Source organism: Heptranchias perlo, unplaced genomic scaffold (assembly GCF_035084215.1).
Source record: "Heptranchias perlo isolate sHepPer1 unplaced genomic scaffold, sHepPer1.hap1 HAP1_SCAFFOLD_321, whole genome shotgun sequence".
In the NCBI taxonomy this organism is placed as follows: domain Eukaryota; kingdom Metazoa; phylum Chordata; class Chondrichthyes; order Hexanchiformes; family Hexanchidae; genus Heptranchias; species Heptranchias perlo.
The window spans coordinates 195,696-219,469 of NW_027139333.1; the positions used below are offsets into that span (position 1 = coordinate 195,696).

General features: G+C 45.0%; 1 protein-coding gene across 1 annotated transcript in view; it reads right to left on the bottom strand.

The window, feature by feature from the left end:
• LOC137311295 (tetraspanin-2-like) overlaps positions 1-23,774 on the bottom strand; it is a 149,726-nt gene that overhangs the window by 17,176 nt on the left and 108,776 nt on the right. The window contains exons 3-4 of the mRNA XM_067978585.1: positions 11,543-11,614; positions 9,819-9,902 (exon numbers count right to left, since the gene is read on the bottom strand). Coding sequence (XP_067834686.1) covers positions 9,819-9,902; positions 11,543-11,614 — 156 coding nt within the window. The remainder of the gene's footprint in view (positions 1-9,818; positions 9,903-11,542; positions 11,615-23,774) is intronic.

The window sequence follows — 23,774 nt, forward strand, 5'->3', positions numbered from 1 at the left end:
GATCACCCACAGTCCGTGTACAATATGGATCCACCCAATCATTAATCACCCACAGTCTGTGTACAATATGGATCCTCCCAATCATTAATCACCCACAGTCACTGTACAATATGGATCCTCCCAATCATTAATCACCCACAGACCGTGTACAATATGGATCTACCCAATCATTAATCACCCACAGTCACTGTACAATATGGATCCACCCAATCATTAATTACCCACAGACCGTGTACAATATGGATCTACCCAATCATTAATCACCCACAGTCACTGTACAATATGGATCCACCCAATCATTAATCACCCACAGTCACTGTACAATATGGATCCACCCAATCAGAAATCACCCACAGTCACTGTACAATATGGATCCACCCAATCATTAATCACCCACAGTCACTGTACAATATGGATCCACCCAATCATTAATCATCCACAGACCGTGTACAATATGGATCCACCCAATCATTAATCACCCACAGTCACTGTACAATATGGATCCACCCAATCATTAATCACCCACAGTCACTGTACAATATGGATCCACCCAATCATTAATCATCCACAGTCCGTGTACAATATGGATCCTCCCAATCATTAATCATCCACAGACCGTGTACAATATGGATCCACCCAATCATTAATCACCCACAGACCGTGTACAATATGGATCCACCCAATCATTAATCACCCACAGTCACTGTACAAAATGGATCCACCCAATCATTAATCACCCACAGACCGTGTACAATATGGATCCACCCAATCATTAATCACCCACAGTCACTGTACAAAATGGATCCACCCAATCATTAATCACCCACAGACCGTGTACAATATGGATCCACCCAATCATTAATCACCCACAGACCGTGTACAATATGGATCCACCCAATCATTAATCACCCACAGTCACTTTACAATATGGATCCACCCAATCATTAATCACCCACAGTCAATGTACAATATGGATCCACCCAATCATTAATCACCCACAGTCACTGTACAATATGGATCCTCCCAATCATTAATCACCCACAGACCGTGTACAATATGGATCTGCCCAATCATTAATCACCCAGTCACTGTACAATATGGATCCACCCAATCATTAATCACCCACAGACCGTGTACAATATGGATCTGCCCAATCATTAATCACCCACAGTCACTGTACAAAATGGATCCACCCAATCATTAATCACCCACAGACCGTGAACAATATGGATCTACCCAATCATTAATCTCCCACAGTCACTGTACAATATGGATCCACCCAATCATTAATCATCCACAGTCACTGTACAATATGGATCCACCCAATCATTAATCACCCACAGTCACTGTACAATATGGATCCTCCCAATCATTAATCACCCACAGTCACTGTACAATATGGATCCACCCAATCATTAATCTCCCACAGTCACTGTACAATATGGATCCACCCAATCATTAATCATCCACAGTCACTGTACAATATGGATCCACCCAATCATTAATCACCCACAGTCACTGTACAATATGGATCCTCCCAATCATTAATCACCCACAGTCACTGTACAAAATGGATCCACCCAATCATTAATCACCCACAGACCGTGTACAATATGGATCCACCCAATCATTAATCACCCACAGACCGTGTACAATATGGATCCTCCCAATCATTAATCACCCACAGTCACTGTACAATATGGATCCTCCCAATCATTAATCACCCACAGTCACTTTACAATATGGATCCACCCAATCATTAATCACCCACAGTCACTGTACAATATGGATCCACCCAATCATTAATCACCCACAGTCACTGTACAATATGGATCCTCCCAATCATTAATCACCCACAGTCACTGTACAATATGGATCCTCCCAATCATTGATCACCCACAGTCCGTGTACAATATGGATCCTCCCCAATCATTAATCACCCACAGTCACTGTACAATATGGATCCTCCCAATCATTAATCACCCACAGTCACTGTACAATATGGATCCTCCCAATCATTGATCACCCACAGTCACTGTACAATATGGATCCTCCCAATCATTAATCACCCACAGTCACTGTACAATATGGATCCTCCCAATCATTAATCACCCACAGTCACTGTACAATATGGATCCTCCCAATCATTGATCACCCACAGTCACTGTACAATATGGATCCTCCCAATCATTGATCACCCACAGTCACTGTACAATATGGATCCTCCCAATCATTAATCACCCACAGACCGTGTACAATATGGATCCTCCCAATCATTAATCACCCACAGACCGTGTACAATATGGATCCTCCCAATCATTGATCACCCACAGTCCGTGTACAATATGGATCCACCCAATCATTAATCACCCACAGTCACTGTACAATATGGATCCACCCAATCATCAATCACCCACAGTCACTGTACAATATGGATCCTCCCAATCATTAATCACCCACAGACCGTGTACAATATGGATCTACCCAATCATTAATCACCCACAGTCACTGTACAATATGGATCCACCCAATCATTAATCACCCACAGTCCGTGTACAATATGGATCCACCCAATCATTAATCACCCACAGTCACTGTACAAAATGGATCCACCCAATCATTAATCACCCACAGACCGTGTACAATATGGATCCACCCAATCATTAATCACCCACAGACCGTGTACAATATGGATCTACCCAATCATTAATCACCCACAGTCACTGTACAATATGGATCCACCCAATCATTAATCACCCACAGTCACTGTACAATATGGATCCACCCAATCATTAATCATCCACAGTCACTGTACAATATGGATCCACCCAATCAGAAATCACCCAAAGTCACTGTACAATATGGATCCACCCAATCATTAATCACCCACAGACCGTGTACAATATGGATCCACCCAATCATTAATCACCCACAGACCGTGTACAATATGGATCCACCCAATCATTAATCACCCACAGACCGTGTACAATATGGATCCACCCAATCATTAATCACCCACAGTCACTGTACAATATGGATCCACCCAATCATTAATCATCCACAGTCACTGTACAATATGGATCCACCCAATCATTAATCACCCACAGTCACTGTACAATATGGATCCTCCCCAATCATTAATCACCCACAGTCCGTGTACAATATGGATCCTCCCAATCATTAATCACCCACAGTCACTGTACAATATGGATCCACCCAATCATTAATCATCCACAGTCACTGTACAATATGGATCCACCCAATCATTAATCACCCACAGTCACTGTACAATATGGATCCTCCCCAATCATTAATCACCCACAGTCCGTGTACAATATGGATCCTCCCAATCATTAATCACCCACAGACCGTGTACAATATGGATCCTCCCAATCATTAATCACCCACAGTCACTGTACAATATGGATCCTCCCAATCATTAATCACCCACAGTCACTGTACAATATGGATCCTCCCAATCATTAATCATCCACAGTCACTGTACAATATGGATCCTCCCAATCATTAATCACCCACAGACCGTGTACAATATGGATTTACCCAATCATTAATCACCCACAGTCACTGTACAATATGGATCCTCCCAATTATTAATCACCCACAGTCCGTGTACAATATGGATCCTCCCAATCATTAATCACCCACAGTCCGTGTGCAATATGGATCCTCCCAATCATTAATCACCCACAGTCCGTGTACAATATGGATCCTCCCAATCATTAATCACCCACAGGCCGTGTACAATATGGATCCTTCCAATAATTAATCACCCACAGTCCGTGTACAATATGGATCCTCCCAATAATTAATCACCCACAGTCACTGTACAATATGGATCCTCCCAATCATTAATCACCCACAGTCCATGTACAATATGGAGCCACCCAATCATTAATCACCCACAGTCACTGTACAATATGGATCCACCCAATCATTAATCACCCACAGTCACTGTACAAAATGGATCCACCCAATCAATAATCACCCACAGTCCGTGTACAATATGGATCCTCCCAATCATTAATCACCCACAGTCACTGTACAATATGGATCCACCCAATCAATAATCACCCACAGTCCGTGTACAATATGGATCCTCCCAATCATTAATCACCCACAGACCGTGTACAATATGGATCCACCCAATCATTAATCACCCACAGACCGTGTACAATATGGATCCACCCAATCATTAATCACCCACAGTCACTGTACAATATGGATCCACCCAATCATTAATCACCCACAGTCACTGTACAATATGGATCCACCCAATCATTAATCACCCACAGTCACTGTACAATATGGATCCTCCCAATCATTGATCACCCACAGTCACTGTACAATATGGATCCACCCAATCATTAATCACCCACAGTCACTGTACAATATGGATCCTCCCCAATCATTAATCACCCACAGTCACTGTACAATATGGATCCTCCCCAATCATTAATCACCCACAGTCACTGTACAATATGGATCCTCCCAATCATTGATCACCCACAGACCGTGTACAATATGGATCCTCCCAATCATTAATCAGCCACAGACCGTGTACAATATGGATCCTCCCAATCATTAATCACCCACAGACCGTGTACAATATGGATCCTCCCAATCATTGATCACCCACAGTCCGTGTACAATATGGATCCACCCAATCATTAATCACCCACAGTCACTGTACAATATGGATCCACCCAATCATTAATCACCCACAGTCACTGTACAATATGGATCCACCCAATCATTAATCACCCACAGACCGTGTAAAATATGGATCTACCCAATCATTAATCACCCACAGTCACTGTACAAAATGGATCCACCCAATCATTAATCACCCACAGACCGTGTACAATATGGATCTACCCAATCATTAATCACCCACAGTCACTGTACAATATGGATCCACCCAATCATTAATCACCCACAGTCACTGTACAATATGGATCCACCCAATCATTAATCACTCACAGTCACTGTACAATATGGATCCACCCAATCATTAATCACCCACAGTCACTGTACAATATGGATCCTCCCAATCATTGATCACCCACAGTCACTGTACAATATGGATCCTCCCATTCATTAATCACCCACAGTCACTGTACAATATGGATCCTCCCAATCATTAATCACCCACAGTCACTGTACAATATGGATCCTCCCAATCATTAATCACCCACAGTCACTGTACAATATGGATCCTCCCAATCATTGATCACCCACAGTCACTGTACAATATGGATCCTCCCAATCATTAATCACCCACAGACCGTGTACAATATGGATCCTCCCAATCATTAATCACCCACAGACCGTGTACAATATGGATCCTCCCAATCATTGATCACCCACAGTCCGTGTACAATATGGATCCACCCAATCATTAATCACCCACAGTCACTGTACAATATGGATCCACCCAATCATTAATCACCCACAGTCACTGTACAATATGGATCCTCCCAATCATTAATCACCCACAGACCGTGTACAATATGGATCTACCCAATCATTAATCACCCAGTCACTGTACAATATGGATCCACCCAATCATTAATCACCCACAGACCGTGTACAATATGGATCCACCCAATCATTAATCACCCACAGACCGTGAACAATATGGATCTACCCAATCATTAATCACCCACAGTCACTGTACAATATGGATCCACCCAATCATTAATCACCCACAGTCACTGTACAATATGGATCCACCCAATCATTGATCACCCACAGACCGTGAACAATATGGATCTACCCAATCATTAATCACCCACAGTCACTGTACAATATGGATCCACCCAATCATTAATCACCCACAGTCACTGTACAATATGGATCCACCCAATCATTGATCACCCACAGACCGTGTACAATATGGATCCACCCATTCATTAATCACCCACAGACCGTGTACAATATGGATCCACCCAATCATTAATCACCCACAGACCGTGTACAATATGGATCCTCCCAATCATTAATCACCCACAGTCACTGTACAATATGGATCCACCCAATCATTAATCACCCATAGTCCGTGTACAATATGGATCCTCCCAATCATTAATCACCCACAGTCACTGTACAATATGTATCCACCCAATCATTAATCACCCACAGACCGTGTACAATATGGATCTACCCAATCATTAATCACCCACAGTCACTGTACAATATGGATCCACCCAATCATTAATCACCCACAGTCACTGTACAATATGGATCCACCCAATCATTAATCACCCACAGACCGTGTACAATATGGATCTACCCAATCATTAATCACCCACAGTCACTGTACAATATGGATCCACCCAATCATTAATCACCCACAGTCACTGTACAATATGGATCCACCCAATCATTAATCACCCACAGTCACTGTACAATATGGATCCTCCCAATCATTAATCACCCACAGTCACTGTACAATATGGATCCTCCCAATCATTGATCACCCACAGTCACTGTACAATATGGATCCTCCCAATCATTAATCACCCACAGTCACTGTACAATATGGATCCTCCCAATCATTAATCACCCACAGTCACTGTACAATATGGATCCTCCCAATCATTGATCACCCACAGTCACTGTACAATATGGATCCTCCCAATCATTAATCACCCACAGACCGTGTACAATATGGATCCTCCCAATCATTGATCACCCACAGTCCGTGTACAATATGGATCCACCCAATCATTAATCACCCACAGTCACTGTACAATATGGATCCACCCAATCATTAATCACCCACAGTCACTGTACAATATGGATCCTCCCAATCATTAATCACCCACAGACCGTGTACAATATGGATCTACCCAATCATTAATCACCCAGTCACTGTACAATATGGATCCACCCAATCATTAATCACCCACAGACCGTGTACAATATGGATCCACCCAATCATTAATCACCCAGTCACTGTACAATATGGATCCACCCAATCATTAATCACCCACAGTCACTGTACAATATGGATCCACCCAATCATTAATCACCCACAGTCACTGTACAATATGGATCCACCCAATCATTAATCACCCACAGTCACTGTACAATATGGATCCACCCAATCATTGATCACCCACAGACCGTGAACAATATGGATCTACCCAATCATTAATCACCCACAGTCACTGTACAATATGGATCCACCCAATCATTAATCACCCACAGTCACTGTACAATATGGATCCACCCAATCATTGATCACCCACAGACCGTGTACAATATGGATCCACCCATTCATTAATCACCCACAGACCGTGTACAATATGGATCCACCCAATCATTAATCACCCACAGACCGTGTACAATATGGATCCTCCCAATCATTAATCACCCACAGTCACTGTACAATATGGATCCACCCAATCATTAATCACCCATAGTCCGTGTACAATATGGATCCTCCCAATCATTAATCACCCACAGTCACTGTACAATATGGATCCACCCAATCATTAATCACCCACAGTCACTGTACAATATGGATCCACCCAATCATTGATCACCCACAGTCACTGTACAATATGGATCCTCCCAATCATTAATCACCCACAGTCACTGTACAAAATGGATCCTCCCAATCATTGATCACCCACAGTCACTGTACAATATGGATCCTCCCAATCATTGATCACCCACAGTCACTGTACAATATGGATCCTCCCAATCATTAATCACCCACAGTCACTGTACAATATGGATCCTCCCAATCATTAATCACCCACAGTCACTGTACAAAATGGATCCTCCCAATCATTGATCACCCACAGTCACTGTACAATATGGATCCTCCCAATCATTAATCACCCACAGTCACTGTACAATATGGATCTACCCAATCATTAATCACCCACAGTCCGTGTACAATATGGATCCACCCAATCATTAATCACCCACAGTCACTGTACAATATGGATCCTCCCAATCATTAATCATCCACAGTCCGTGTACAATATGGATCCTCCCAATCATTAATCACCCACAGTCCGTGTACAATATGGATCCACCCAAACATTAATCACCCACAGTCCGTGTACAATATGGATCCTCCCAATAATTAATCACCCACAATCCGTGTACAATATGGATCCACCCAATCATTAATCACCCGCAGTCCGTGTACAATATGGATCCTCCCAATCATTAATCACCCACAGTCACTGTACAATATGGATCCTCCCAATCATTAATCACCCACAGTCCATGTACAATATGGATCCACCCAATCATTAATCACCCACAGTCACTGTACAATATGGATCCTCCCAATCATTAATCACCCACAGTCCGTGTACAATATGGATCCTCCCAATCATTAATCACCCACAGTCCGTGTACAATATGGATCCTCCCCAATCATTAATCACCCACAGTAACTGTACAATATGGATCCTCCCAATCATTAATCATTCACAGTCCGTGTACAATATGGATCCTCCCAATCATTAATCACCCACAGTCACTGTACAATATGGATCCACCCAATCATTAATCATCCACAGTAACTGTACAATATTGATCCTCCCAATCATTAATCACCCACAGTCTGTGTACAATATGGATCCACCCAATCATTAATCACCCACAGTCACTGTACAATATGGATCCACCCAATCATTAATCACCCACAGTAACTGTACAATATGGATCCTCCCAATCATTAATCACCCACAGTCACTGTACAATATGGATCCTCCCAATCATTAATCACCCACAGACCGTGTACAATATGGATCCACCCAAACATTAATCACCCACAGTCACTGTACAATATGGATCTACCCCACCCATTAATCTCCACCAAGCCTGTGTACAACATCAATCTCTCGCACTCAGTAACCTTCACCCACAGCTCAATGTAAAATATGGATCTGCCCCAGCAATTAATCTCTGTCCACAGTCCATGTACAATATGGATCCAGAATATCCAATCATCTATATGCTCAGGGAATGTGCAATATGGATCTACACCACCCATTAATTTCCATCTACGCACATGTACAATAGGGGTGTCCCCCACCCATCAATCTCCATCCACAGCCCATGTACAATAGGGGTGTCCCCCACCCATCAATCTCCATCCACAGCCCATGTACAATAGGGGTGTCCCCCACCCATCAATCTCCATCCACAGCCCATGTACAATAGGGGTGTCCCCCACCCATTGATCACCCACAGTCCGTGTGCAATCTGGATTTATCCCACCCATCGATCAAGGGTTGAACCTTCACAGAGAATCTGTTCCCTCACATCCTGTGATTGGGACTTTATCATGGTCGAGCTGCTTGTGTTTAAATGAGTTTTTCTCCTAATGTGGTGACTTTGGGTGTGCATTGTTTAATGCCTTGTCGCTGATTGCCCTGAGGACAGTGAGACACTCAGTGTGGGACTGGAGTCACATGGGGCAGACTGGGTAGAGTCAGCAGTCTCTCTCCCTTCACTAATCCTGTCAGTATTCAATGCCTGGTGCAGGCCTGGAATAATGAGTTAATGATCAGTTTAACAAGGTGTGACAGTGGGATCTGAAGTCAGCACCTCTGGGCTGGGCGTCTGGTACCAGAAACCCTTGGGCACTGCAGGCCCCGGGGAGTATTTAACCTGAGCTGTTCTCCACATCACACCAGGACATGTCAGCTCAGTGCCCCCACCATCACACCAGGACATGTCAGCTCAGTGTCCCCACCATCACACCAGGACATGTCAGCTCAGTGCCCTCACCATCACACCAGGACATGTCAGCTCAGTGCCCTCACCATCACTCCAGCAATGCCGATTCCCACCACTCCAATCATATACAGCTTCCAACTGAAGAAGTCCTTTAATTTCGATGTGCAGTTCTGTGGAGACAGTAAACAGGAGGCAATTTGGGGGTCAGTGTCCAGGGTCAAGTCTCAGATTCTGTACAGTGTTTTCTCATGAACCACAGGGTGAGTACACTGCACTCATGATATAAAATCAATTCCCCCAAACGCTGTATTCCCCACTTTCCTGGTTGAGGGGTAAATATCGGTCAAGACTCCGGGGAGAACTCCCCTGCTCTTCTCCAAATAGTGGGATGGGATCTTTTACACCCACCCATCAGTGCAGACAGGGCCTCAATTTAATGTCTTATCAGAAAGACAGGACCTCCCACAGTGCAGCGCTGGAGTGTCCGCCTGGATTATGAGATCAAGTCTCTGGAGTGGGGTTTTTACCAATGACCTTCTGACTGAGGGGAGAGTGCTGCCCACTGAGTCACACCTAACAATTATTGTGGTCAATGTCAGTGCTGTGGGGTGTCCCAGGGATCGGTGGTGGAGATGGACTGAGTCCCAGGGATCGGAGTGAGGAGATGGACTGAGTCCCAGGGATCGGAGTGAGGAGATGGACTGAGTCCCAGGGATCGGAGTGAGGAGATGGACTGAGTCCCAGGGATAGAAGCGAGGAGATGGACTGAGTCCCAGGGATCGGAGCGAGGAGATGTACTGAGTCCCAGGGATCGGTGGTGGAGATGGACTGAGTCCCAGGGATCGGAGCGAGGAGATGGACTGAGTCCCAGGGATCGGAGCGAGGAGATGGACTGAGTCCCAGGGATCGGAGTGAGGAGATGGACTGAGTCCCAGGGATCGGTGGTGGAGAGATGTAAAATTGGGGTGTCCCAGAGATCGGTGTTGGGGGAATATTAGAAGCTCAGTTGGGTATAAGTGTGAGTCTATAAACTGTACAATTCTCCCCTCAGACTCCATCTTGAACACAGTGTTCAATTTGACTCTTAAAAGGCGGTGAAATTTAAGGGTTTTTATTGAGCTTTTTCGAATACTAAGTGGAATCATCAAGAGTCAATTAGGTTCTGAAATGGAGTGGATTGTAAATAGATGGGCTGAATGGCTTCCCTCATTATTCCTTGTCTTTTTGACCTTTGTGAAACTGAGGGCAGGCTCGGGATCAGTGCTGGGGTCAGCACCAGGTCAGAGGGCAGGCTCGGGATCAGTGCTGGGGTCAGCACCAGGTCAGAGGGCAGGCTCGGGATCAGTGCTGGGGTCAGCACCAGGTCAGAGGGCAGGCTCGGGATCAGTGCTGGGGTCAGCACCAGGTCAGAGGGCAGGCTCGGGATCAGTGCTGGGGTCAGCACCAGGTCAGAGGGCAGGCTCGGGATCAGTGCTGGGGTCAGCACCAGGTCAGAGGGCAGGCTCGGGATCAGTGCTGGGGTCAGCACCAGGTCAGAGGGCAGGCTCGGGATCAGTGCTGGGGTCAGCACCAGGTCAGAGGGCAGGCTCGGGATCAGTGCTGGGGTCAGCACCAGGTCAGAGGGCAGGCTCGGGATCAGTGCTGGGGTCAGCACCAGGTCAGAGGGCAGGCTCGGGATCGGTGCTGGGGTCAGCACCAGGTCAGAGGGCAGGCTCGGGATCGGTGCTGGGGTCAGTGTGCAAGGAGTGATGAGGCTGACACGGGTGTGACAGAATTACAAGTAACATTAGGTGAGAAACTAGGAACTCACCGGAGATAAATGGCTTGTGGGACAGAGGACCTGGATGACAGGGTCCGGGAACGAGTCTCCACAACACTGCAGCTAGTGAGAGAGAGAGAGAGAGAGAGAGACACGGTCACATCAAAATCTGCCCAACTCACCACACCCGCTACCTGTCAGTGAGTGTGAGAAAGTGTGCATTGTGTGTATCAGTGAATGTGAAACTGTGTGCTGTGTGTGTATCAATCAGTGTGATAAAGAGTGCAGTGTAGTGTCAGTGAGTATGAGACCAGACACAATGTTTGTATCAGTAAGTGTGCGACTGTGTGCAGTGTTTGTATCAGACAGTATGAGACAGTTTTCAGTGTAAGTAGCACTGAGTGTGAGAGACCATATCCAGTCGGCATGTCAGTGTGTGTGAGACAATGTGCAGTGCGTGTATGAGTGAGTGTGAATCAGTGTGAAATGTACAAAACAGTGAGTGCGAGATCGAGTGCAGTGTGTATATCAATCAGTGTGAATCTGCATGCAGTGTGCTTATCAGTGTGTGTGAGGCCATGTGCAGTGTGTGTATCTGTGAGTGTGAGACTGTGCACATTGTGTGCATTTTTGAGTGTGAAACTGTGTGCAGTGCCTGCAGCATTGGATGTGAGACCATGTGCAGTGTGCGTTATAGTGAGTGTGAGAATGCGTACAATTTGTGTATCAGTGTGAGACTGTGTACAGTATTGCATCAGTGAGTGTGAGACCATGTGCACTGTGTTACAGTGTGTGTACGACTGCGTGTAGATTGTGTATCAGTGAATGTGAGACTATGAATGTACTGTACATGAGTGTGAAAATGTGTGGAGTGTGTGTTACAGTGAGTGTGAGACTGTGTGCAGTGTGTGCAGCAGTGAGTGTGAAACTGTGTGCAGTGTGCGCAGCAGTGAGTGTGAGACTGTGTACAGTGTGTGCAGCAGTGAGTGTGAGACCATGTGCACTGTGTTACAGTGTGTGTACGACTGCGTGTAGATTGTGTATCAGTGAATGTGAGACTATGAATGTACTGTACATGAGTGTGAAAATGTGTGGAGTGTGTGTTACAGTGAGTGTGAGACTGTGTGCAGTGTGTGCAGCAGTGAGTGTGAGACTGTGTGCAGTGTGTGCAGCAGTGAGTGTGAGACTGTGTACAGTGTGTGCAGCAGTGAGTGTGAGACTGCGTACAGTGTGTGCAGCAGTGAGTGTGAGCGTGTGTGCAGCAGTGGGTGTGAGACTGTGTGCAGTGTGTGCAGCAGTGAGTGTGAGACTGTGTGCAGTGTGTGTATCAGTGTGAGATTGTGTACAGTATTGCATCAGTGAGTGTGAGACCATGTGCACTGTGTTACAGTGTGTGTACGACTGCGTGTAGATTGTGTATCAGTGAATGTGAGACTATGAATGTACTGTACATGAGTGTGAAAATGTGTGGAGTGTGTGTTACAGTGAGTGTGAGACTGTGTGCAGTGTGTGCAGCAGTGAGTGTGAGACTGTGTGCAGTGTGTGCAGCAGTGAGTGTGAGACTGTGTACAGTGTGTGCAGCAGTGAGTGTGAGCGTGTGTGCAGCAGTGGGTGTGAGACTGTGTGCAGTGTGTGCAGCAGTGAGTGTGAGACTGTGTGCAGTGTGTGTATCAGTGTATGTGAGACTGTGTGCAGTGTGTGCAGCAGTGAGTGTGAGACTGTGTACAGTGTGTGCAGCAGTGAGTGTGAGACTGTGTGCAGCAGTGGGTGTGAGACTGTGTGCAGTGTGTGCAGCAGTGAGTGTGAGACTGTGTGCAGTGTGTGCAGCAGTGAGTGTGAGACTGTGTGCAGTGTGTGCAGCAGTGAGTGTGAGACTGTGTGCAGTGTGTGTATCAGTGTGTGTGAGACTGTGTGCAGTGTGTGCAGCAGTGAGTGTGAGACTGTGCACAGTGTGTGTATCAGTGTGTGTGAGACTGTGTGCAGTGTGTGCAGCAGTGAGTGTGAGACTGTGTACAGTGTGTGCATCAGTGTGTGTGAGACTGTGTGCAGTGTGTGCAGCAGTGAGTGTGAGCATGTGTGCAGCAGTGGGTGTGAGACTGTGTGCAGTGTGTGCAGCAGTGGGTGTGAGACTGTGTACAGTGTGTGCAGCAGTGGGTGTGAGACTGTGTACAGTGTGTGTATCAGTGTGTGTGAGACTGTGTGCAGTGTGTGCAGCAGTGAGTGTGAGCGTGTGTGCAGCAGTGGGTGTGAGACTGTGTGCAGTGTGTGCAGCAGTGGGTGTGAGACTGTGTGCAGTGTGTGCAGCAGTGAGTGTGAGACTGTGTGCAGTGTGTGTATCAGTGAGTGTGAGACTGTGTACAGTGTGTATATCAGTGAGTGTGAGACTGTGTACCATGTTTTATAGCAGTGAGTGTGAAACTGTGTACAGTGCGTGCAGCAGTGTGAGACTGCATGCAGTGTGTGCAGCACTGAGTACAAAACCATGAGCAGTGGCTGCATCAGTAGGTGTGAAAATGTGTGTAGTGTGTGTATCAGTGAGTGTGAGACCATCTGCAGTGAGCATGACAGTATAAGACCAGACACAATGTTCGTATCAGTAAGTGTGCGACTGTGTGCAGTGTTTGTATCAGACAGTATGAGAATTTTCAGTGTATGAAGCACTGAGTGTGAGAGACCATATCCAGTCGGCATATTAGTGTGTGTGAGACAATGTGCAGTGCGTGTATCAGTGAGTGTGAAACCATGTGCAGTGTGTGTATCAGCGTGTGTGTGTCAGTATGCAATGTACAAAACAGTGAGTACGAGATCATGTGCAGTGTGTGTATCAGGGAGCATGTGATTGTGTGCAGTGTGTGTCTGAGTCAGTCTGAGTCTGCATGCAGTGTGCTTATCAGTGCGTGTGAGGCCATGTATGATGTGTGTATCTGTGAGTGCAAGACTGTGCACGGTGTGTGTATTTTAGAGTGTGAGACTGTGTACAGTGTGTGTATTTTAGAGTGTGAGACTGTGTACGGTGTGTGTATTTTAGAGTGTGAGACTGTGCACGGTGTGTGTAATTTAGAGTGTGCGACTGTGTCCTCTATGTGTATTTTAGTGTGTGAGACTGTGTACTGTGTGTGTATTTTAGAGTGTGAGACTGTGCACGGTGTGTGTATTTTGGAGTGTGAGACTGCACGGTGTGTGTATTTTAGAGAGTGAGACTGTGTACTGTGTGTGTTTTAGAGTGTGGGACTGTGCACGGTGTGTGTTACAGTGAGTGTGAGACTGTGTACAGTGTGTTTTACAGTGAGTGTGAGACTGTGTACGGTGTGTGTTACAGTGAGTGTGAGACTGTACACGGTGTGTGTTACAGTGAGTGTGAGACTGTGCACGGTGTGTGTTACAGTGAGTGTGAGACTGTGTACGGTGTGTGTTACAGTGAGTGTGAGACTGTGCACAGTGTGTGTATTTTGGAGTGTGAGACTGTGTACGGTGTGTGTATTTTAGAGTGTGAGACTGTGTACAATGTGTGTATTTTGGAGTGTGAGACTGTGCACGGTGTGTGTATTTTAGAGTGTGAGACTGTGTCCTGTGTGTGTATTTTGGAGTGTGAGACTGTGCACGGTGTGTGTATTTTAGAGTGTGAGACTGTGCACCGTGTGTGTATTTTAGAGTGTAAGACTGTGTACAGTGTGTGTATTTTAGAGTGTGAGACTGTGCACGGTGTGTGTATTTTAGAGTGTGAGACTGTGCACCGTGTGTGTATTTGAGAGTGTGAGACTGTGCATGGTGTGTGTATTTTAGAGTTTGAGACGGTGCACTGTGTGTATTTTAGAGTGTCAGACATTGTACTGTGTGTGTATTTGAGAGTGAGACTGTGTACGGTGTGTGTATTTTAGAGTGTGAGACTGTGCACGGTGTGTGTATTTCAGAGTGTGAGACTGTGTACTGTGTGTGTTTTAGAGTGTCAGATTGTGTGCTGTGTGTATTTTAGAGTGTGAGACTGTGCATGGTGTGTGTATTTTAGAGTGTGAGACTGTGGACAGTGTGTGTATTTTAGAGTGTGAGACTGTGCACGGTGTGTGTATTTTAGAGTGTGAGACTGTGGACAGTGTGTGTATTTTAGAGTGTGAGACTGTGCACGGTGTGTGTATTTTAGAGAGTGAGACTGTGTACTGTGTGTGTTTTAGAGTGTGGGACTGTGCACGGTGTGTGTATTTTAGAGTGTCAGACTGTGTACAGTGTGTGTATTTTAGAGTGTGAGACTGTGCACGGTGTGTGTATTTTGGAGTGTGAGACTGTGCACGGTGTGTGTATTTTAGAGTGTGAGACTGTGCACGGTGTGTGTATTTTAGAGTGTGAGACTGTGTACTGTATGTGTATTTTGGAGTGTGAGACTGTGTACGGTGTGTGTATTTTGGAGTGTGAGCCTGTGCACGGTGTGTGTATTTTAGAGAGTGAGACTGTGTACTGTGTGTATTTTGGAGTGTGAGCCTGTGCACGGTGTGTGTATTTTAGAGAGTGAGACTGTGTACTGTGTGTGTTTTAGAGTGTGAGACTGTGTACTGTGTGTATTTTAGAGTGTCAGACTGTGTACTGTGTGTGTATTTAAAGTGTGAGACTCTGTACGGTGTGTGTATTTTAGAGTGTGAGACTGTGCATGGTGTGTGTATTTTAGAGTGTGAGACTGTGTACTGTGTGTATTTTAGAGTGTCAGACTGTGTACTGTGTGTGTATTTTAGAGTGTTAGACTGTGTACGGTGTGTGTATTTTAGAGTGTGAGACAGTGTACTGTGTGTATTTTAGAGTGTGAGACTGTGCACGGTGTGTGTATTTTAGAGTGTGAGACTGTGCATGGTGTGTGTATTTTAGAGTGTGAGACTGTGCACGGTGTGTGTATTTTAGAGTGAGACTGTGTACGGTGTGTGTATTTTAGAGTGTGAGACTGTGCACGGTGTGTGTAATTTAGAGTTTGCGACTGTGTCCTCTATGTGTATTTTAGTGTGTGAGACTGTGTACTGTGTGTGTATTTTAGAGTGTGAGACTGTGGACAGTGTGTGTATTTTAGAGTGTGAGACTGTGCACGGTGTGTGTATTTTAGAGTGTGAGACTGTGGACAGTGTGTGTATTTTAGAGTGTGAGACTGTGCACGGTGTGTGTATTTTAGAGAGTGAGACTGTGTACTGTGTGTGTTTTAGAGTGTGAGACTGTGCACGGTGTGTGTATTTTGGAGTGTGAGACTGTGCACGGTGTGTGTATTTTAGAGTGTGAGACTGTGCACGGTGTGTGTATTTTAGAGTGTGAGACTGTGTACTGTATGTGTATTTTGGAGTGTGAGACTGTGTACGGTGTGTGTATTTTGGAGTGTGAGCCTGTGCACGGTGTGTGTATTTTAGAGAGTGAGACTGTGTACTGTGTGTATTTTGGAGTGTGAGCCTGTGCACGGTGTGTGTATTTTAGAGAGTGAGACTGTGTACTGTGTGTGTTTTAGAGTGTGAGACTGTGTACTGTGTGTATTTTAGAGTGTCAGACTGTGTACTGTGTGTGTATTTTAAAGTGTGAGACTCTGTACGGTGTGTGTATTTTAGAGTGTGAGACTGTGCATGGTGTGTGTATTTTAGAGTGTGAGACAGTGTACTGTGTGTATTTTAGAGTGTCAGACTGTGTACTGTGTGTGTATTTTAGAGTGTTAGACTGTGTGCGGTGTGTGTATTTTAGAGTGTGAGACAGTGTACTGTGTGTATTTTAGAGTGTGAGACTGTGCACGGTGTGTGTATTTTAGAGTGTGAGACTGTGCATGGTGTGTGTATTTTAGAGTGTGAGACTGTGCACGGTGTGTGTATTTTAGAGTGAGACTGTGTACGGTGTGTGTATTTTAGAGTGTGAGACTGTGCACGGTGTGTGTAATTTAGAGTTTGCGACTGTGTCCTCTATGTGTATTTTAGTGTGTGAGACTGTGTACTGTGTGTGTATTTTAGAGTGTGAGACTGTGGACAGTGTGTGTATTTTAGAGTGTGAGACTGTGCACGGTGTGTGTATTTTAGAGAGTGAGACTGTGTACTGTGTGTGTTTTAGAGTGTGGGACTGTGCACGGTGTGTGTATTTTAGAGTGTCAGACTGTGTACAGTGTGTGTATTTTAGAGTGTGAGACTGTGCACGGTGTGTGTATTTTAGAGTGTGAGACTGTGCACGGTGTGTGTATTTTAGAGTGTGAGACTGTGCACGGTGTGTGTATTTTAGAGTGTGAGACTGTGTACTGTATGTGTATTTTAGAGTGTGAGACTGTGTACGGTGTGTGTATTTTGTAGTGTGAGCCTGTGCACGGTGTGTGTATTTTAGAGTGTGAGACTGTGTGCTGTGTGTATTTTGGAGTGTGAGCCTGTGCACGGTGTGTGTATTTTAGAGAGTGAGACTGTGTACTGTGTGTGTTTTAGAGTGTGAGACTGTGTACTGTGTGTAATTTAGAGTGTCAGACTGTGTACTGTGTGTGTATTTTAGAGTGTCAGACTGTGTACGGTGTGTGTATTTTAGAGTGTTAGACTGTGTACGGTGTGTGTATTTTAGAGTGTGAGACAGTGTACTGTGTGTATTTTAGAGTGTGAGACTGTGCACGGTGTGTGTATTTTAGAGTGTGAGACTGTGTACGGTGTTTGTATTTTAGAGTGTGAGACTGTGCACGGTGTGTGTATTTTAGAGTGAGACTGTGTACGGTGTGTGTATTTTAGAGTGTGAGACTGTGCACGGTGTGTGTATTTTAGAATGAGACTGTGCACGGTGTGTGTAATTTAGAGTGTGCGACTGTGTCCTCTATGTGTATTTTAGTGTGTGAGACTCTGTACTGTGTGTGTATTTTAGAGTGTGAGACTGTGCACGGTGTGTGTATTTTGGAGTGTGAGACTGCACGGTGTGTGTATTTTAGAGAGTGAGACTGTGTACTGTGTGTGTTTTAGAGTGTGGGACTGTGCACGGTGTGTGTTACAGTGAGTGTGAGACTGTGTACAGTGTGTTTTACAGTGAGTGTGAGACTGTGTACGGTGTGTGTTACAGTGAGTGTGAGACTGTACACAGTGTGTGTTACAGTGAGTGTGAGACTGTGCACGGTGTGTGTTACAGTGAGTGTGAGACTGTGTACGGTGTGTGTTACGTTGAGTGTGAGACTGTGCACGGTGTGTGTTAGAGTGTAAGACTGTGTACAGTGTGTGTATTTTAGAGTGTGAGACTGTGCACGGTGTGTGTATTTTAGAGTGCGAGACTGTGCATCGTGTGTGTATTTTAGAGTGTGAGACTGTGCATGGTGTGTTTATTTTAGAGTTTGAGACTGTGTACTGTGTGTATTTTAGAGTGTCAGACTTTGTACTGTGTGTGTATTTGAGAGTGAGACTGTGTACGGTGTGTGTATTTCAGAGTGTGAGACTGTGTACTGTGTGTGTTTTAGAGTGTCAGATTGTGTACTGTGTGTAATTTAGAGTGTGAGACTGTGTACAGTGTGTGTATTTTAGAGTGTGAGACTGTGCATGGTGTGTGTATTTTAGAGTGTGAGACTGTGTACTGTGTGTATTTTAGACTGTCAGACTGTGTACTGTGTGTGTATTTTAAAGTGTGAGACTGTGTACGGTGCGTGTATTTTAGAGTGTGAGACTGTGGACAGTTTGTGAATTTTAGAGTGTGAGACTGTGCACGGTGTGTGTATTTTAGAGTGTGAGACTGTGCATGGTGTGTGTATTTTAGAGTGTGAGACTGTGTACTGTGTGTATTTTAGAGTGTCAGACTGTGTACGGTGTGTGTATTTTAGAGTGTGAGACTGTGCACGGTGTGTGTAATTTACAGTGTGCGACTGTGTCCTCTTTGTGTATTTTAGTGTGTGAGACTGTGTACTGTGTGTGTATTTTAGAGTGTGAGACTGTGCAAGGTGTGTGTATTTTGGAGTGTGAGACTGCACGGTGTGTGTATTTTAGAGAGTGAGACTGTGTACTGTGTGTGTTTTAGAGTGTGGGACTGTGCACGGTGTGTGTTACAGTGAGTGTGAGACTGTGTACAGTGTGTTTTACAGTGAGTGTGAGACTGTGTACAGTGTGTGTATTTTAGAGTGTGAGACTGTGTACGGTGTGTGTTACAGTGAGTGTGAGACTGTGTACGGTGTGTGTTACAGTGAGTGTGAGACTGTGTACGGTGTGTGTTACAGTGAGTGTGAGACTGTGTACGGTGTGTGTTACAGTGAGTGTGAGACTGTACACGGTGTGTGTTACAGTGAGTGTGAGACTGTGCACGGTGTGTGTTACAGTGAGTGTGAGCCTGTGTACGGTGTGTGTTACAGTGAGTGTGAGACTGTGCACGGTGTGTGTTACAGTGAGTGTCAGACTGTGTACGGTGTGTGTTACAGTGAGTGAGACTGTACACGGTGTGTGTTACAGTGAGTGTGAGACTGTGCACGGTGTGTGTTGCAGTGAGTGTCAGACTGTGTACGGTGTGTGTTACAGTGAGTGTGAGACTGTGCACGGTGTGTGTTACAGTGAGTGTGAGACTGTGCACCGTGTGTCTATTTTAGAGTGTGAGACTGTGTACGGTGTGTGTATTTTAGAGTGTGAGACTGTGCACGGTGTGTGTATTTTAGAGTGTGAGACTGTGCACCATGTGTGTATTTTAGAGTGTGAGACTGTGTACGGTGTGTGTATTTTAGAGTGTGAGACTGTGCACGGTGTGTGTATTTTAGAGTGTGAGACTGTGCACGGTGTGTGTATTTTAGAGTGCGAGACTGTGCACCGTGTGTGTATTTTAGAGTGTGAGACTGTGCATGGTGTGTTTATTTTAGAGTTTGAGACTGTGTACTGTGTGTATTTTAGAGTGTCAGACTTTGTACTGTGTGTGTATTTGAGAGTGAGACTGTGTACGGTGTGTGTATTTTAGAGTGTGAGACTGTGCACGGTGTGTGTATTTTAGAGTGTGAGACTGTGGACAGTGTATGTATTTTAGAGTGTGAGACTGTGCACGGTGTGTGTATTTTAGAGTGTGAGACTGTGCACGGTGTGTGTATTTTAGAGTGTGAGACTGTGGACAGTGTGTGTATTTTAGAGTGTGAGACTGTGCACGGTGTGTGTATTTTAGAGTGTGAGACTGTGTAATGTGTGTATTTTAGAGTGTCAGACTGTGTACTGTGTGTGTATTTTAGAGTGTGAGACTGTGTACGGTGTGTGTTACAGTGAGTGTAAGACTGTGTACGGTGTGTGTTACAGTGAGTGTGAGACTGTACACGGTGTGTGTTACAGTGAGTGTGAGACTGTGCACGGTGTGTGTTGCAGTGAGTGTGAGACTGTGTACGGTGTGTGTTACAGTGAGTGTGAGACTGTGCACGTCGTGTGTTACAGTGAGTGTGAGACTGCGTACAGTGTGTGTATTTTGGAGTGTGAGACTGTGTACGGTGTGTGTATTTTAGAGTGTGAGACTGTGTACAGTGTGTGTATTTTGGAGTGTGAGACTGGTTACGGTGTGTGTATTTTAGAGTGTGAGACTGTGTCCAGTGTGTGTATTTTGGAGTGTGAGACTGTGTACGGTGTGTGTATTTTAGAGTGTGAGACTGTGTCCAGTGTGTGTATTTTGGAGTGTGAGACTGTGCACGGTGTGTGTATTTTAGAGTGTGAGACTGTGTCCAGTGTGTGTATTTTAGAATGTGAGACTGTGCACGGTGTGTGTATTTTAGAGTGTGAGACTGTGTACGGTGTGTGTATTTTAGAGTGTGAGACTGTGCACGGTGTGTGTATTTTAGAGTGTGAGAATGTGCACGGTGTGTGTATTTTAGAGTGTAAGACTGTGTACAGAGTGTGTATCTTAGAGTGTGAGACTGTGCACGGTGTGTGTATTTTAGAGTGTGAGACTGTGCACCGTGTGTGTATTTTAGAGTGTGAGACTGTGTACGCTGTGTGTATTTTAGAGTGTGAGACTGTGCACGGTGTGTGTATTTTAGAGTGTAAGACTGTGTACAGTGTGTGTATTTTAGAGTGTGAGACTGTGCACGGTGTGTGTATTTTAGAGTGTGAGACTGTGTACAGTGTGTGTATTTTAGAGTGTCAGACTTTGTACTGTGTGTGTATTTTAGAGTGTGAGACTGTGTACTGTGTGTATTTTGGAGTGTGAGACTGTGTACGCTGTGAGTATTTTCGAGTGTGAGACTGTGCATGGTGTGTGTATTTTAGAGTGTGAGACTGTGTACTGTGTGTGTTTTAGAGTGTCAGATTGTGTACTGTGTGTATTTTAGAGTGTGAGACTGTGCATGGTGTGTGTATTTTAGAGTGTGAGACTGTGGACAGTGTGTGTATTTTAGAGTGTGAGACTGTGTACAGTGTGTGTATTTTAGAGTGTCAGTCTGTGGACAGTGTGTGTATTTTAGAGTGTGAGACTGTGCATGGTGTGTGTATTTTAGAGTGTGAGACTGTGTACTGTGTGTATTTTAGAGTGTGAGACTGTGTACTGTGTGTATTTTAGAGTGTGAGACTGTTTAGGGTGTGTGTATTTTAGAGTTTGAGACTGTGTACGGTGTGTGTATTTTAGAGTGTGAGACAGTGTACTGTGTGTATTTTAGAGTGTGAGACTGTGCACGGTTTGTGTATTTTAGAGTGTGAGACTGTGCACGGTGTGTGTATTTTAGAGTGAGACTGTGTACGGTGTGTGTATTTTAGAGTGTGAGACTGTGCACGGTGTGTGTATTTTAGAGTGTGCGACTGTGTACTTTATGTGTATTTTAGAGTGTGAAACTGTGCACGGTGTGTGTATATTGGAGTGTGAGACTGCACGGTGTGTGTATTTTAGAGAGTGAGACTGTGTACTCTGTGTGTTTTAGAGTGTGGGCCTGTGCACGGTGTGTGTTACAGTGAGTGTGAGACTGTGTACAGTGTGTGTTACAGTGAGTGTGAGACTGTGTACAGTGTGTGTATTTTAGAGTGTGAGACAGTGTACGGTGTGTGTTACAGTGAGTGTGAGACTGTGTACGGTGTGTGTTACAGTGAGTGTGAGACTGTGTACGGTGTGTGTTACAGTGAGTGTGAGACTGTGTACGGTGTGTGTTACAGTGAGTGTGAGACTGTGTACGGTGTGTGTTACAGTGAGTGTGAGACTGTACACGGTGTGTGTTACAGTGAGTGTGAGACTGTGCACGGTGTGTGTTACAGTGAGTGTGAGACTGTGTACTGTGTGTGTTGCAGTGAGTGTGAGACTGTGCACGGTGTGTGTTTCAGTGAGTGTGAGACTGTGTACTGTGTGTGTATTATGGAGTGTGAGACTGGTTACGGTGTGTGTATTTTAGAGTGTGAGACTGTGCACGGTGTGTGTATTTTAGAGTGTGAGACTGTGTACAGTGTGTGTATTTTGGAGTGTGAGACTGTGCACGGTGTGTATTTTAGAGTGTGAGACTGTGTCCAGTGTGTATATTTTAGAGTGTGAGACTGTGTACTGTGTGTGTATTTTGGAGTGTGAGACTGGCTACGGTGTGTGTATTTTAGAGTATCAGACTGTGTACGGTGTGTGTATTTTGGAGTGTGAGACTGTGTACTGTGTGTGTATTTTGGAGTGTGAGACTGGTTACGGTGTGTGTATTTTAGAGTGTGAGACTGTGTACGGTGTGTGTTACAGTGAGTGTGAGACTGTGTACGGTGTGTGTTATAGTGAGTGTGAGACTGTGTAAGGTGTGTGTTACAGTGAGTGTGAGACTGTGTACGGTGTGTGTTACAGTGAATGTGAGACTGTGCACGGTGTGTGTTACAGTGAGTGTGAGACTGTACACGGTGTGTGTTACAGTGAGTGTGAGACTGTGCACAGTCTGTGTTACAGTGAGTGTGAGACTGTGTACGGTGTGTGTTACAGTGAGTGTGAGACTGTGTATGGTGTGTGTTACTGTGAGTGTGAGACTGTGTACGGTGTGTGTTACAGTGAGTGTGAGACTGTGTACAGTGTGTGTATTTTGGAGTTTGAGACTGTGTACGGTGTGTGTATTTTGGAGTGTGAGACTGTGCACGCTGTGTGTATTTTAGAGTGTGAGACTGTGGACAGTTTGTGAATTTTAGAGTGTGAGACTGTGCACGGAGTGTGTATTTTAGAGTGTGAGACTGTGCATGGTGTGTGTATTTTAGAGTGTTAGACTGTGTACGGTGTGTGTATTTTAGAGTGTGAGACAGTGTACTGTGTGTATTTTAGAGTGTGCGACTGTGCAAGGTGTGTGTATTTTAGAGTGTGAGACTGTGTACGGTGTTTGTATTTTAGAGTGTGAGACTGTGTCCAGTGTGTGTATTTTGGAGTGTGAGACTGTGTACTGTGTGTT